The sequence below is a fragment of the Chaetura pelagica genome, unplaced genomic scaffold (genome assembly GCF_000747805.2).
Source record: "Chaetura pelagica isolate M959 unplaced genomic scaffold, ChaPel_1.0 scaffold344, whole genome shotgun sequence".
In the NCBI taxonomy this organism is placed as follows: Eukaryota; Metazoa; Chordata; class Aves; order Apodiformes; family Apodidae; genus Chaetura; species Chaetura pelagica.
In genome coordinates this window covers 9,019,309-9,035,062 of record NW_009953098.1, presented here as the reverse complement: position 1 = coordinate 9,035,062, position 15,754 = coordinate 9,019,309, and the positions used below count along the sequence as shown (strand labels likewise).

Here is a 15,754-nt window from a genome sequence, read left to right as displayed (position 1 = left end):
GCCAGAGCCAAGCTTCCCCCAGTCCCCAGCTGCTCACCTCAGAGGACAACTCTCCAACCCAGATTCAACATCAAGTGAATCGTGGCATTGATGTACATCAGCCCTATGAAGAGTGACAGTGTGATGGCAGCCAAACACCAACCAACAGCACCAGAAAGACCAGAACCCTCTGTGGGGATCAGCCATCCAACTCAAAGCAGACCAGGACATGAGCACAGGAGCAAGCTTTGGAGGAAACAGTTTCTCAAACACAGCAAGACATGAATAAGCTAAGCTATACTGAGAATTATCAAGGTTGTGCTCGTTGAACAGTGTCCAAGTCACACTGATAGCTAGAGCTGCACTTACGCTAAGCTCTGCTAGAACTTTTTTTAACAGAAAATTCTTGAGATAAGGCAACACATCGCTGGCAGCTTTAAGTGTGCCAAGATAATGCTCTCTGCTTGTACTAGCAGCTTCTACGTTCCTGTCAGATGATAAAGGCAAATGAAGAAGACAATTGGAACAGATCCCTATTCAGGGGAAAAGAAGCTACATGGCTGTGTCATGTAAACTTCCAGCTCCCCACATGACCAAACTGGAATGGACCTCCAAAACCAAGTCCACTACCACACAGAATTTGAAACAGGTGACACAAGCATTATTCACTTATTATAAAGATAACCAGTTGTGAAAATAGTTTTTCTGCAGAAACTAAAAAAACCCCAATATACCAATGCACCTGGTTTCATGAAGCAATGGGTGAACTATGAAAAAAAAATACAAATGAAAGTCATGTAATCGTAAGTACAACTACTACTTAATCACTATTTCATTCTAAAAGAAAATAGCATTTTCACACTTCAGCACATACAAGGTTGCATGTCCCAGGGAGATTCTACAAACTGCTTTAGAATTCAACATTTTACCCAAGAATTGCATCCTTATTTGTTGAATTTTAGTAATACCAAACAGCAGATTTAATAACAGCTTTGTTAACAAAAGCTCTCGCATGGCCAGTGCTGCAGTTTTATAAGAGCAAAGCATCACCTGCCTCCTAGGTAAGTTTGAGAAAAAAAAAAACCAACCCCGTGTTAACTGACTGCTAAAAATTCCATTTCAAAATTGCAAAAAGACATTCTATTTTATTTGCCACCAGTGTGAATTAAAGCAGATACATTACCTATGCTTAGCCCTGCATTAATATTCCAAAGGTGCAATTAAAGTAAGAACACAAAACATTTATTTTCCTCTTCAAAGTATTTAGTCTGCTTTAAGGACTAATATGCTACTGATTTAGAATAACTACATATATTTATTACTATTACTGTATAATATATCTTCTTTTACTATTTACTTGTGTTATGGAAGAAAGTATTTGAAAGCAGTTAAACAAATTTAATTGTCTCCAGTTCATAACTTACACCAAAAGTTACACACGAAAAAGAAATCCCATTGTGAGAAAAGGCCAAAATAAAGAATGGAAATGTTTCCATCTCCCAACAACTACAAAACCTGACACTATCATGAGGTTGTCAAAAAGCAGATTGTAGAAGCACACTGAAATCTGCATATGGGCAGGTATTGTGTGCATCTGTAGAGAAACCTTCTGCACAACCAACACACCTACAGGGAAGTCTCTCCAGCACACAGGACCCATTCCCCCAGCGCTCTGCTGCCAGGCTGCTGGCTGCTTCAGTGGACCTGAAGGAATGAGGATTCAGAGCTCTACTTGCAGGACAAACCAAGGGCCACTGTAGAGTCTCATCACACTTTTTTTCATACTGATAATTAGTTTTCTTAAGTAGGTATTAGCCTACTTTTAAGAAAAATGGCTGAAAGACATGTATAGTTATCAATTGACAAGAGAATATTTTAATAACTTTATGTGCTCCTAACCTAGAAATGCAAACTACATATACATCTTATTCAGATCATTATCTGTGATAAAAGTAGCACAATTAATCCAGAATAATACAGTATACTTAAATCCATTTTATAGCAATGGTCAAGGTCTGAGCTGTCAAGTGGAATAGAAAATGTGCAGTGAAGCCCATTCTCTAGTTGTCAGACAAAAAGCATCAGAAAAAACTGAAAACAGGTGACTGATTACTCAAGAGCCTGGGTTTGTTTTGCACTTCAAAATTTTTTAACTTAAAGAAAATCACCAAAAGTGATTTTCTGTTATGGACTGGATAATTTTTAAACGCACCATCAGAAAACATTTCTAATCAAACAAAGAAACATTATAGACCATTCTTTTTTCCTGACAAAGCCTGGATACAAAATGCAATTCAAGCATCTGATTTCATTTGGATGTTCTAAATGTTTAGCAAATTATTCAATTACCTCTCTTTAGGACTTCTAAAAAACTGCTACTTTGATTTGTCAGGAATATAGACTAGAAATAAAATAATAAGGCTCAGGATGCCTTACTGTACATTTCTTTAGATGCCCAATAGCTGTGACCATAAAACGCTTCTACATTTTTCTCCTAAAGCCTCTAAGCAGCCATCATCCCATCATATCCCCCAGACACCAATGGATATTCCATTGCCTGCCAAAAGGTTTAACTTGTTCTTACCCTCATGCCTAATGTCTGTGTTGGTCACAACTGCACACGTACACTCTACTACAGGGACAACACCAGCCACAGGATTAGGGTCACTTGCATGAACACCAAGCCATACACAGCAGATGCAGAGTATTTTCCATTGTACTGGAGGACTAAGCAGTTCTGCCCCCAGAGCATGTGCTTATGGAGCATCTCTTTAAGGCATAACTGCAGGTGTAATTACCAGCACGTTCTGTACTGAACACTCAAATAGTGTGAAGACAAGAGCTTCCAGTAAATTGCAGGAACCACAAAACCTACCTAGATTAATCCAATTAGATTTATTATCTTACCTTGAGCTTAGCTCATTGGAGAACTCCCTGAATTACTTCTAGTTATTATTTCAAAATCATTTTTAAACACACCACAGCCCCTTTTCAAAAGCAGAAAAAGCAGCAATCTTTGAGGCCAGCCACATTAACAAAACCACACAAGTCCATTTTCAGCTACAGACTATACCGTTTCCTCCTTCTATTCTAAATGTTCTCTAAAGGTGAGCTTTTACAGTACTCCTGAGATGTTTACTGACTTGCTTTTAAAGATGACTTCATCAAGCCCCCAATTCTAGCATGCCAGTTGTCAGATGTGCTGCCTCCTCCACCTTTGTTCTACAGCTCCAGAACTGTTCTGTATTAACTACCTAGTGAGATGCACATACCAATAGTCCAAAATAATAATTTTGGGTACCAATTACAGCTGGCCATTATCTTTCAACTGCTGCACAATTCAAATTTTTCTAGAATTGCATCATCTCTACATCTGCTACAGATTGTTGCAAGCACTCAATTATCTTTTGCTCCACTATCACACTTGTTCCCTCCTCCACGCACTTCTGTTTCAGTCTAGAGAGCAGAAAAACTGTTGGGAAAAGCATTTGGTTTTATTTCATATGTCAGCATGGAAAAATAGAAAAATCCACAACTCAGCATTTATACCACACCTTAAGCAGAAGGCCAACCTGTCACCACCATGATGTGTAACTATTTAAAGTTACATAACATGATCAGATGTCTTTTAGAGAGAATAAGATGTGCACCATGTCAGAAAAATGACAAGCAAGTCTGAAAGTTTAAGAAAGTAACATTAATTCTTCAGACTGAGACTGAAAAGCACATTAACCTGCATCACTAATGACAGAAGTACAACCAACCTAAGAGTTTATTGGAAGTATTGTACCAACAGGGCAGGAAAATAAGCAATAGGTACAGCAGTCCAGAGTTGTTCCCAGGCAGCTGTACTGGTGACTAGATTCCACCTCCAGAAATGCTATCAGTTGATCTGTCTAGAACTATGGGAAGCCAAGTTTTTAACTTCAAGACAGTTGTCAAAAATAAGCAAAAATCATATGCTCTTTATGCTATTACTTGGCTACATGAAAAGATATCTAATATTGACATTTTGGACTCTAATTTCCCATGAACAATTATATGCTACTAATCTAGTCTACTTGGTCAAGCTCAAGCTACTTACTACATATACAGACATTTTTATCAACACATCAAAGCAATAGTAGAAAAAAAGAAGGTTTTTTGTTTTATATAAAGTTTGAGAGACACAGGAACATGGATTAGACTACAAAATTTTATTGAAACTTGTCCAAAAATCAAGCCAGGCACACAATTTATCCATTCTACTAAGGTCTCGTCGTTCTGTATGGCATAGAAAAAATGCATCTCAACAAGCAGAAACATCAAACAACTAAATTAGTGAAGTTAAGGCACTTGAGATGTGTGTTAATTTAGCAAAATTGTGTAAAAATATTCTACTTTGAATGATACACTCCTTTCCAAGCTTCAATCTAAAGCATCCAAATTCCATAACCCCTTGAGTCAGGGGAAAGGCAGAAGCAGGAGACAAAAGTCTCATTGTCTTTTCCTCCAACTAGTAACCTCCTAGGCCAGCACAGCCTACAGAAGGAAGCATTAGTGAATCAGACTGCAAAGGGTTCCTGTAGTTCAGGTGCTGAACTACACAACAGTTTGGGCTGAGGTGCAACGACTTCCACTTAAGAAGCCTTCAGGAAAAGCATCTTTGGGACATGAGAGGAAAAAAGGAGAGAGTAAAAAGCTCATGCATTCAATTGTAAGGCTAACAGATCTTCCCTGGGGTAATAATATTTATCCTGGGATTAATTAGATGTCTTTTCCTACTCCCATATTCCCCCCAAGAATAATAACTTGGGGAAAATAAATGGAGAATGGACATCTGATACCTGTTGGTTTGTCAGGGCTTTGAGCAGTAACTTGAAAGCCAGTTAGTAACTTTTGTTTAATTCATGCTACAATTGCAGTTTTGGTTTCTATTTCTGAGAGTATAAGCACTAGTCAGTATATTTTTTTCTGCTCTGAGCCAATGTTTACAACTTAAATGTTGCAGTTTCAGCATTTGGCAAATAAATGTTTTTATGTATAAATGAATTAATAACTCAGTTCTACCTGTTGGAAATTCTTCCTAAACCTGTGAAACAACCTCTTGCATCATACAGCAATTAAGTACCCTTTTCAAAAGCTCTACTACACGCACACTCCACACTAGAATTTGGAGTATGGTCCAACAGTCACATACAGAGTGAAGGAAAATATTTCCAGGTACATGAAGATGTTTTCTAAACCATGAAAAGGCATGATAGAGAAGCTATGGTCACCTGCTGGGCACAAACAGGAAACAACATGATAAATATTTGAGGGGAAAAAGAAACATACAGAAAACTGATTATCCAACTGAATTTCAAGTACTAGTTAGTCTACAGAAATGTAGTTCTAAGCATTAATTTCTGAATTTCAATAGTTGTTGTTTAAGATGTAAAGCTTATGAAAATGAGATTGCATCTTAATACTCTGTGTCCTTCAGAGCAAATTGTTACATTTAAGGCACTACACATCATCTTTGGTTCAGTCTTTAACTATCTCATTCAGCATAAAGAGGTAGCACGAACCATACATCTTTAGCTCTTCCATTCCATTACACACAATTTCAGAGTCACCGCCCTTCTGATGTTACAGAATCTGGAATCCTTTAACTCATTAGGAAACTGCAGGAACAAAACAACAAACATTCTGATTAGTTTTAAAAGAAACAAAGCTGTGTAACATTCCACTTAGCTTTCAAATACATCCAGAAAATCAGAATGAGAAACTGGGCCTGATGCAACTATGGGGTAAGTAGCTGTGGAGAAGTTTCCCAAGAGTGAGTCTTCTTGTGACTCAAAAGCTAAGACAGCCACAGCTTACCTACAAAGTTAGCAGAACTACATAAACCATTGCACAGACTAGAATAAAAGCTGATCAGGGAATTGAATACTGAACAGAGGGTAAGTTCAGCTCTCTTCTGGTCTTGAGAAAAGTCTTTATGAAAAAAGTTTTATTATTTAGACATCTTAAAGAAAGAAGTGAGTTCTCACAGGAAGGGGTAATATTTGCCTATGGGATTAGCCTTTCAGACAAAGTAAAACACTGAGATGACTAGAAACGAGGTGGTCCCTCAACATGAATTTATTCTTAAAAATGCATAAAACCTAGTAAAAACAGACAAGTATCTATATCAATCATATATATACAAAGTAGTCAATTAATAGTGCTAGACTCTTTACAGCAGCAACCCCAAAATGTAGGCAGCTTTGAAACATCAGCCATCCTCGTTAAATAAGGATTAATAATCAAGATGTACAAAACCAAAAAAGTAGAAAAAGAGACATCTGTTTTCAGCATATGTTGCCTGAGATATCACGATGAAAACAGAATTATTTTATACTATGTTATGGTAGGAAGGAGAGTACAACAATCTTTCCTTTGGCTAGACTGAAAAATTGTTATATCCACCAAATACCATTATTTCTGGCGATTGTATCGACCAATACTGCCACTCTTTGAGAAGCAAATGGAGCATTTTTTAAATAATATTCCCCAACAAATTATATTTTGGAAAATAGACCCTTTGCCCATTTCCCTGTTCTGGTTTATATTAGTATCACCAGACAAGAATATACCAGTCAGCAGGAAAAGACCCATTCGCAAGCAAACAGTCCAGACAAAACCCCCAGATTTCTACTACCACTCTCCATCTTTAAGTCCTCATTTGTGTTTAACCCACTTCCTTAAAAAAAACCCAAACTGTAATGTGTGTTGCAATGCACAGGAAAACACTGACTAAAGCAGCAGCAAGGACATACCTGTATGGGTAGCCATGATATTTAGATCTGAAGACAGACAGCAACCAGCTGAAGAACAACACCACCAAGCCAATGCCAGCAATACACATGACTACATACGGAAGAGATGCAGAGTAAGATTCTGATGAAGTGACAGCTGTCCCCAAACACACCAGTGACTGGGGTTTTCAAAAGCATTCTGTAACATTTACTGATTTGGTCAGATGAGATTCTGTTAGTTTCACTGAGAAGGACTAGGTTAACCAATTTTCTTCCAAATTCCTACTGTAAATCAAATTTATACCATTGCTTTAAAAGAAAGTAAGCTTCTTCTCTCCCTTACTAATAAAGAAGCTTTACAGCATTTTGCATCTGCAAAGTCTTCCAAAAAGACTTTGAGTTTACCTTGTAGTTTGCTAAGAAATTCCAAACCTTGCTTAAAAACCAAATTATTCACTTCTGCTTAGAGATGGGAAGAAAATCCACAGTGCAAAAGCATTTCCATTAAATACTCTATCAAAAAATCTTTATTGAATATAGGAATACTTTTCTCTCTAAAAGAATATACTTACTTTTTCTTTTCCCCACATCCATGTCAGAAGTAGCAGCTTCGTGGAGGAGTACCATTCCTAAAGTAACACCACCATCTACAAATGCTGTTTAAGGCTAAATCAACAAAATACAACAGACACAATATAATACACTCATTCCTAGTCTCATAAATTCAGCTCCCACACCATTCATAGAGCATTAAAAATCACTGGAAAAATCAGACTTCCCAGCCAAACCAGCAACTATGGGGGGGAAAGCAATCTAAAGGCATTCATAATGTCAGCTTTTAAAAGCATGTAAATACAAAGTTTATTGTTTTAAACTGGAAGGTTTAGTAGGTCTTGACACAAAATTAAAAACATGCATTTATTATCTTAGCTTGTAATGAAACAACATTCCTTCCCAGAGAGCTTGGTCCACACCTACTACTGTTCTACTCTACTGAAAATTCCCCAAAGGAATTCAGCTTCTGCATTTTACACAGCTAATAGAATAAAAGGCATACACTATTTTATGTAAAAAGGTATCTTTTAGGCAGCAGTATTTTAGTCTTTTCCAATCCTTCAGTTAAAAATCAATAAAGTTTGTAAAATGAAGGAAGCACAAACAACTTAAAGGCCTGGCATTTGCAAAGAATGAATCCTAGCAAGGCAAAACAGCAAATCCAATGGAACAAAAAATAGAATTCCCCAAGATTTCATTTCTTTTTACTATAGATGTTCAGTCCCAACCCTCCTCCTGAAGTAAGACATAATTAGCACTGACTGCAATAAGAACATTAAGAAGTCTCTCCATTTCAGATGCAGTTTACCTTCAGCACAACAGTGCCCAGGGAGATGGTGGAGTCACCATCCCTGGAAGTGTTTGAGAAGCATTTAAATGTGGTGCTTTAGGATATAGCTTAGTGGTTGTGGTAGTTGGACTATGGTTGGACTTGATCTGGAAGTTCTCTTCTAACCTTAATGATTCTAGATACTCTAATACTTTAATGTAAGAATCCTGAATCACTAGCATGAATGAGCGGTAAGATTAAAAGCAAAGAAAATAAATAAAGAAATAAAAGAAGATCAGTAATAGAGTGAGGAATTCAACATCAAAGCAAGAATAGCTGAGACTAAAAAGATGATGAGACATGCAGAGGAACAGAGGCTATCCTGAAGAATCCTGTGATTCTACAAAAATATCCATCTTTAACACTGTATTCAGTTCAGTCACCGAGCAAGGAAGAAGGTGGTGAGAAAGGAATAAACATTTTTCTATTAATAGGAAACACAGTTGTTGACACAGAAAGGTTCTAAAAGCTTCTGCAACAGCATCAGGTGAAAGTTAGGAGCCTTGACAAAGTATTCACATAGAAAAGGCAGCAGCATAAGCAAAAAATGATTCACCAACCACATGCTTCTCAGTAGAAAGGATACTGAACAGAAGAACAATGTGTGTTTCTGCCACAAATTGGGCTTGGCTGCTCCCATGGATATAGTTCTGTAAGAGAAAGAGTAATTGAATTTAGAAAAGACTGGAGTCAACTTTGACACAATTAACAATAGCTATACAGCTTGGAACTGGGTATTGCTCTGTCTCAGGAGACAAAAGTCAGAGCATGAACAATTTTCTCTGTTGATCACTGACTTTTGGGGTACACTGTGGCAGCCACAAACAACCTTCTTCTATTCTGTACAAACAGCTCCAAGTATCATTCAGATTATACTAAGTGCAAGTGCAGATCCCCTGTTTAGCAGGGGATTATGCCCTCCTGCACCCACCCTGATCCAAGTCCGATCCGTTTGCCAACTTAGATTCTCAGGTAATGTGCATTGCCCCTCAGCTGAGGGACAGTCTCTTCAATCTGCATGTGAGTCCTACTCACCTGATCCAAAACCAAGCACTGGAAAACTTTTTCATGGCATATCAGGAAAAGAAACATAGCTACCAATACCATCGAAGCTTTATTCTTCAGTCTCAAAAAGGGTTAGGAATGATGTAAACAAGAATCAAAAGAAAGCATTTAAAATATGAGAACTTCCACTTGGTTGGCTCAGTTTTGTTGACATTAATTACTTAATAATCAGCTGGGTTAATGTTGACATTAATCAATAATCAGCTGGGTTAAGAAAAAATATGAAATTTGTGAAATAATACAATTTTTTATCCCTTTTGGCCAGCGGTATTTCATTATGGTTGTGATGTTATATCTAAGTAGCAAACATTTGATATGTAGATCAATTTTTAATGGAATGCCTGGTGGACCTAAACCAGGCAAAAAAGAACACTTCTCCAAATTAATTCCCTTCCAAGTAAAACACAAGAAAAGCCACTATGTGATGTGTAAGCCCCTGAAAAGATGCAAACCTCTCAATACACTGTGACTACCTTTACAGTCTCTCATTCTCTGTTCTGTACAGAGAAATGTCCTTCAAGTGACATTAAAACTGCTTTTTCCCAAGAGTAACATTTTCTAAGTCTAGGGTCACTAGACCTTCATTTACCTGAAGAATCTCTAAGATAGATGTTTTTAAATGGAATTAATAGAAGGGGGCGTGAGCTAAAAAAAACACCAAAACAGGTTAAACAAGAAATAGCTGGGCTCAGCAACAGGACTGTTCAGCATGTAAGACTCAACATAAAGTTTTCTTTTGCTGGTGGCAATTTAGAACTATCATATCTCATCACCACTAGAGATACAATATACATATAAGACAGAGGAAAGCAAATGTCATAGGTAAATAAATGCTGAAAAGAAAACATTGAAAACAAACAGGAATGGTTAAAAGAGGCAAAGAAGGTAAGAGACCTGGAAGAGATCAGGTAATTTAAATTATCTGCTCTCGGTACCTAAGTTAATAAATTTGTCATTGTGCTTCCTCCAAAATGTATCACTTACTTCACTTTTACATTTTGGAGGGATGGGGAACAACAAGGAAGAAGAAATGCTCACTCTAGGTTCTGAAGCAAGTAGGAAACTCCCCTTCCAAATAACTTGTTAGCAAACAGTTCTGGTTACTCTGTACACCATTATCTTTACCTTGGAGCATTATTTTAGTACCTGCTTAGCTTTCTATGATTACTGAAATAATCAGTCTCTGCACACACAAAGACCTTGAACTTTCTAGGTATTAATGCAACAAAAATAAACTCCAGGGTAACACTTTGGAAACAGTATGTCCCACTTCCAGCTGAGTACCATCCATATGACTGCTGTCTAATGCTTTACTGCATGGAAAGCATTTGGAGCAGCTTCTAACAAGAAACTGAATGTGCTGCTAGAGACTAAATTAATTTTCATATTTCTGATCTGATTAAGTATTGCATTTTTATTCTCTTAAAGCTTATTGCTGAGCACAGAAAGCATTTTTTTTAAGCAACATTCATCCTTACTTAAAACAACACAGAACTAATGCCACCAGTCTGAAAGATTTAACAAATCATTGAACAAAAAACTGTAGGAATGACCTTTATATGAAAAGGGAATTTTAAGTAATGGCTGAAGTTATCAGACAACAGTTGCACAACAGAGCAATTCGTTTTGGATTAAGATCAGTATTTTGTGATTTTTTAGTAGTCAAGCAGAGTTTGCAGAGCTTCTTCTATTTGAGCCAAGAAAAGGATAAAGTTAATTGCAAGAAAAATCTAAATCTTGACTGGAGCTCTAACACTCCTGTTTCACACAGAACAAACCCCCTATTTTACAGGCATATTTGAAGAGAAGGCAGACCCTCTCTGAACTAATCAACAGCTCTCTAATTTGCCTTGCTTGCTGCAGGGGAGGTCAGCCTCACTGACTTACAAAGAAAGAAGCCAAGAACAGAATTCTGACTCTGACCTGCCTCTTCTACTATCAGCCTGATCCTTAAAAATACAACAGAAATGCAGAAAAGACTCACCACTTGTCCTGTGTGGGGATTCTTATGAGCATAGGGTGGACCCCTAATGTGGTTCCACATCTGGCCTGATGTCATTGCTAACACAAAACACTGAAAAGGAGATAAACACTATTTAATAAGATTTTTCTAATTTTTTACTCAATGGCTTTTTATTTCATACTAAAACACACTGATTTGGAATTTAATCTTAGGCTTATTATTTGTATAAAAGGCACCTAATGAAGCATTAACTGAGCTGAAGATATGTCCTAGTTTTAGCCAGGATGAAGCAAATTTCTCCTTTTACTGATCAAGATCAAATCACATTATCAGACTACCAACAAGTAAAACCGAATGCATTCATTTTTATCTACCAGATTTAATCACCTTTAGATACAAAAGCTCAAAAACTAACCTAGACAGCTTTTAAAAACCTGAATTGCTACAAAACTCACGGCAACAGGCACCCAGGCGTTATAATTACTCACCAAAGCAGCAAATGCCCAGCCAGTTTTGTTATACAGAAAATCCAGATTGCTTCCACGCAAATAGACGAGGCCTCCAATGACAGCCAGCAGCAATCCTAACATCAATGGTCCTGCATAGTTTGGTGGCCGTATCACACGAATCTAAACAGATGATATTTCAAGGATTTTCCCTCAGTGGGATTATACGTTATAGCCACACTGCTGGTAACAACACTCATGAGAGAGTGAAAAATACTAACATGAAAAATTTTCTATTTAATAAATCTGACTAGGAAAGTAAGCAACAGCTCTTCCCTTGTTACTGTAAAGTCAGTTTTATACAGTTTTACCCCACCTAATAACTTAAAGATTGCTTTTCTTCCATAGGAACAGAAGAAGGAAGGAGGCAAGATTTACCATCTTATCAAATACAGAATTACACAAAATATTAGAACACAGAACATAAGGAAACTTAAAGATGAAGTTGTGCCCCTAAACGAGATTGTGTAGGTAAGAACTACTTTAGAGTATCTGAGAGTTGATCTTTATCCACAGAACACAATTGACATATTTCATAGCTGGAATTACACAGCAAGGGAGCAGTGCAGGAGTGGTGGTGGGGAGAGTCTGTACCTACTTACATTGACATCTGTCCTGTCAGCCACCCAGCGAGCAAGCTGCTCGGCTGCAAAGCCGCGCACCTGGAGCTCATATGTGTCACCCCGCTTTGGCTTCCCCTTGGCAGGGAAATTAATGAAGGTTGGAGCAGAGTTCATGTTTAGCTGCATTTGGAAAATTCAGAGAAGATACAGCAGCATGAGAGGTCAATCTAGTAACACAGCTCTATTCCATTTGTATCTTGCAACATCACCACTGAATCAGTCAGAAAAAGTAACTATTAAAAAAACAGATTACGCTGACAATGAATTAAAAAAGTGAGGGCAGCACACAGTGACTTGCATCTCTGTATGTCATAAAAGTAACAAACATACTCCTGCAATTTCCCTTTTGTGTTCTTTGCTGTTTTCCCCTTTTCATAAGGAGGCAGAATTTTTTTCTTCCCAGTTCTGGATGCCTAAGAAAAAAAATCGTAACTTCTGAGTAGGCTTCTTTATTTTTTAACACAACTGGGCAAGTTTTTGGCATTTCTTTGTTAGTATTCAGACCAGTTAAGAAAAGATTATGACAGATAAAGCAGTTCACAAAATCTCATTCTATCTTTTCCTATAGTATTTCAGTTATCTTTGATCTGTTTCTTCTCTAAATACTATTTCTGGGAGAGAAATCGGAAAAATAGGAATATATACAATAATCTATAAAGACCATGAATTTTTGATGTAATACTACAGGAAAATTTAACAAGAATAAAAGACATCTCCTTCCACTTCTTCAGTCTGAAAGCTTCCATTTAGTAAACTATTATTGCCTAAATTATGTAGCTTTTAAATAGAAATGAGTATCTCTTAAAAAAAACACACCAAAAAAAAGAAAAAAGAGAGAGATAAGATTTGCAAAACAATAATGAACTATTCATGGGATCTACAATTGCAAGAGTACTTGGAATGTTCCATACATTCAAAATATCTGGTTACATGATGTTAATAGAAGAGCAAAATTACTAGGTACCTGATGAGAAACAACTTAACCCACACTGAAAGCTGAATCTACCATTCTCTAGCAATTAAAAAAATTCTAATAGCTGTTCCTAATGACATTGGTGCTTTCTACCTTGCTGTTTCATGTACCATGGAAGAATTCCATTAAGAATTACACTGTAAGTTATTACAGAAAACAAACTCAGAAAAAAACAGTCAGAGAAGCCAGTTCACTCCTTCGGTCTATTCCAGATTTGCCAGTTAATCTGTTAATCTTACTGTCAACAAGCTACTGCCTTTTGTTCATCTCATTTCTTCTGAGTGGCAATTTTTAACTTCTCAATGATTTCTTTAATTATTTTAACACTAAATTTTGCATATATCTTTAGGTTCTTGCCCTCAGTCTCTAAAAATCAAGTTATAAATAATGTTAGAAGAGAAAAAGAAAGACATTACCATCTGAAATACATCTGAACCTTCATCAAAATCAACCATAGCAAAAAAAATCTTGTTGGTAAATGCACTGGAATATCGCCAGGAGTTTGCCAGAATCTGGTATTCCTCATCAGCTTGCCTGTAAAAACACACAAAATGAGAGGCTGAACCATATGTTTGTCCAGCACACAAGGTAACATACAGCTGAGGAGCCATATGTCACCTGCCCCATTAATGGGTGCATCCCACAGACCACTACATTACTTTTCAAGAGTTAAAGACTCTCATCTAACAACCATAAAGCATTTGGCACCACTGGGTCGATGCTTTTTGTTTTTTTAAATACAAGGGTAAGTTTTTGTTGAGTCCATGAACCCAAGCAGCTGTAACTTCTGATGGGAATTTGAAAGAGGACCCAGCAGATCATGATTTACTAGTTCACAAAACACCAAACCGAGTACAGGTCTGGCTTCTTTTCCATGTCAGATGATGGGAAACCAATTAATTTCAACTAAGTATCAAAGTCATCTTTACAGACCTCTGCCACCTCTGGTTTAATACATGAGAGCCATAATTTGGTTAAGGAACCAGCAGATTATAATTACAAAGAAGTGACAATCAACATAGCAATTAACAGCAACATTTAGGCTGTGTGGCCAGCAGTAATTCTGCAAACCCTCCTTCAGCATCTCATGCCAGGAAAGTTGAGCTTTCACTGTGTTTTACAGAAGCCTACCAGCAATAGTATTGTTTCTTCAAAGCAGCAATTATGTTAGGAGAGAGATAAATAATTAAGGACTATGTTGCTTTCTCACATACCTATTACACATATATTCCCACATTTAGGTTCAAAGACAATGTGTCCTAGTATATCCCTCCCACGTTTATGAAAGTGTTATCCTATTCTTAATTTCCTACAAAGCATATGATGACTTTCAAGTTCTAATTTAGGACTAAATTAAGCCCATACTTGCACACAACACACTGTCTGTGAGGCTGAAGAGCAGTGAACATCACAATCACCGAGTAATTTCTGGGTGGTGCCTTCACAAGGCGTCGAAATTTGTCTCCATTCATTCGAATAACTGATCTTTTACTGGCCCACTCCATCAGCTGGTTCACTTTTTCTGATAAGACCATCTGAAAATAAAGTCAGAGAAACACTGATTTTGTTCTCTTAGTCTCACAGTACTTATTTCATGAGAATGTCAACCACATGATGAGATAGTTCATTAAGATTCTTGAAAGCAATCACAGACCTTTTTGATGGTCATGTTAATATTATTAACTCACTTTAATCACTTAGTAAATACTTAACCACACACTTTAAGCACTTAGTATCACACATGCTGGTGCAGACTATCAGCTCACTAGTACTTTCTCACGTTGCTAACTTTAAGATTTCAGATGTGCAACCTGCCCCAAATCACTCCACAGTATTTATTTTACACTAAGCATCACGCTTCAGACTTCAAAACTTATTGCAAGCAGGATCAAAACGGAAGCAAGTTCAACATCTAATTTTCAGCCTCACTGGAAAATAAACCCACACACTGAATCAGTGCCTATTTGGGGAGCACAGAAGTGCATAATATTGTACAGTAGAGCTCTCAATGCTAAGCTCTTCTTTAAAAGTGAGCCCACCGAGTCTGTAACACTATACAAAGAAGTGTTGGGTTAAGTGACCAAGTCCCACATGCTACGTTTGTCATAAATTACTTCTCTACTCCTTTTTAACACTCTTCTTCAGATAAATGCTTTAGAACAAGTCATGAACTACTCTCTGACGGGCACGAGCACTTGGAGGCGGAACTTCCCAAACCCCAGGAGTCAAACGTGTGGAAATACGTGACACGGCCGCGATCACAGCCAAGACAAGTCACCCCGCCCGCCCCGGACGCCACACAGCAGGAAGACAACTCTGCTGTGCATTTTCACAAGAACAGAAGAACCTGGAATGAAAAACCCTCGACAAGGCAAATGACACCCGTGTGATGCTGAAGAGACAGCTGCTCCGCTCCGCCCCGGGCAGGCCCCGGGCTGCCCCTCAGGGCCCGGCCGAGCCCCGGGCTGGGGAGGCCCGCGGGGACCCGGGGTGCGCGGTC

General features: G+C 37.7%; 1 protein-coding gene across 1 annotated transcript; it reads right to left on the bottom strand.

Moving 5' to 3' along the window:
* Positions 1-5,389: 5,389 nt before the first annotated feature.
* On the bottom strand, positions 5,390-14,789 carry MAGT1 (magnesium transporter 1). The gene is made up of 9 exons (XM_009997153.1): positions 14,620-14,789; positions 13,671-13,788; positions 12,261-12,401; positions 11,641-11,781; positions 11,174-11,263; positions 8,711-8,774; positions 7,313-7,387; positions 6,762-6,852; positions 5,390-5,624 (listed from the first exon to the last, which is right to left on the bottom strand). The coding sequence occupies exons 1-9, from the start codon at positions 14,787-14,789 to the stop codon at positions 5,609-5,611; spliced, it is 906 nt and encodes a 301-aa protein (XP_009995455.1). The 3' UTR covers positions 5,390-5,608.
* Positions 14,790-15,754: the final 965 nt, after the last annotated feature.

Coding starts and splice junctions, on each gene's coding strand:
- MAGT1 (XM_009997153.1), bottom strand. CDS start 14,789: ATGGTCTTATCAGAAAAAGTGAACCAGCTGATGGAGTGGGCCAGTAAA. Junction 13,789..14,619: donor AGACAGTGTGTTGTGTGCAA/GTATGGGCTTAA, acceptor GTGTTTTTACAG/GCAAGCTGATGAGGAATACC. Junction 12,402..13,670: donor GTTCAGATGTATTTCAGATG/GTAATGTCTTTC, acceptor TTCCAAATGCAG/CTAAACATGAACTCTGCTCC.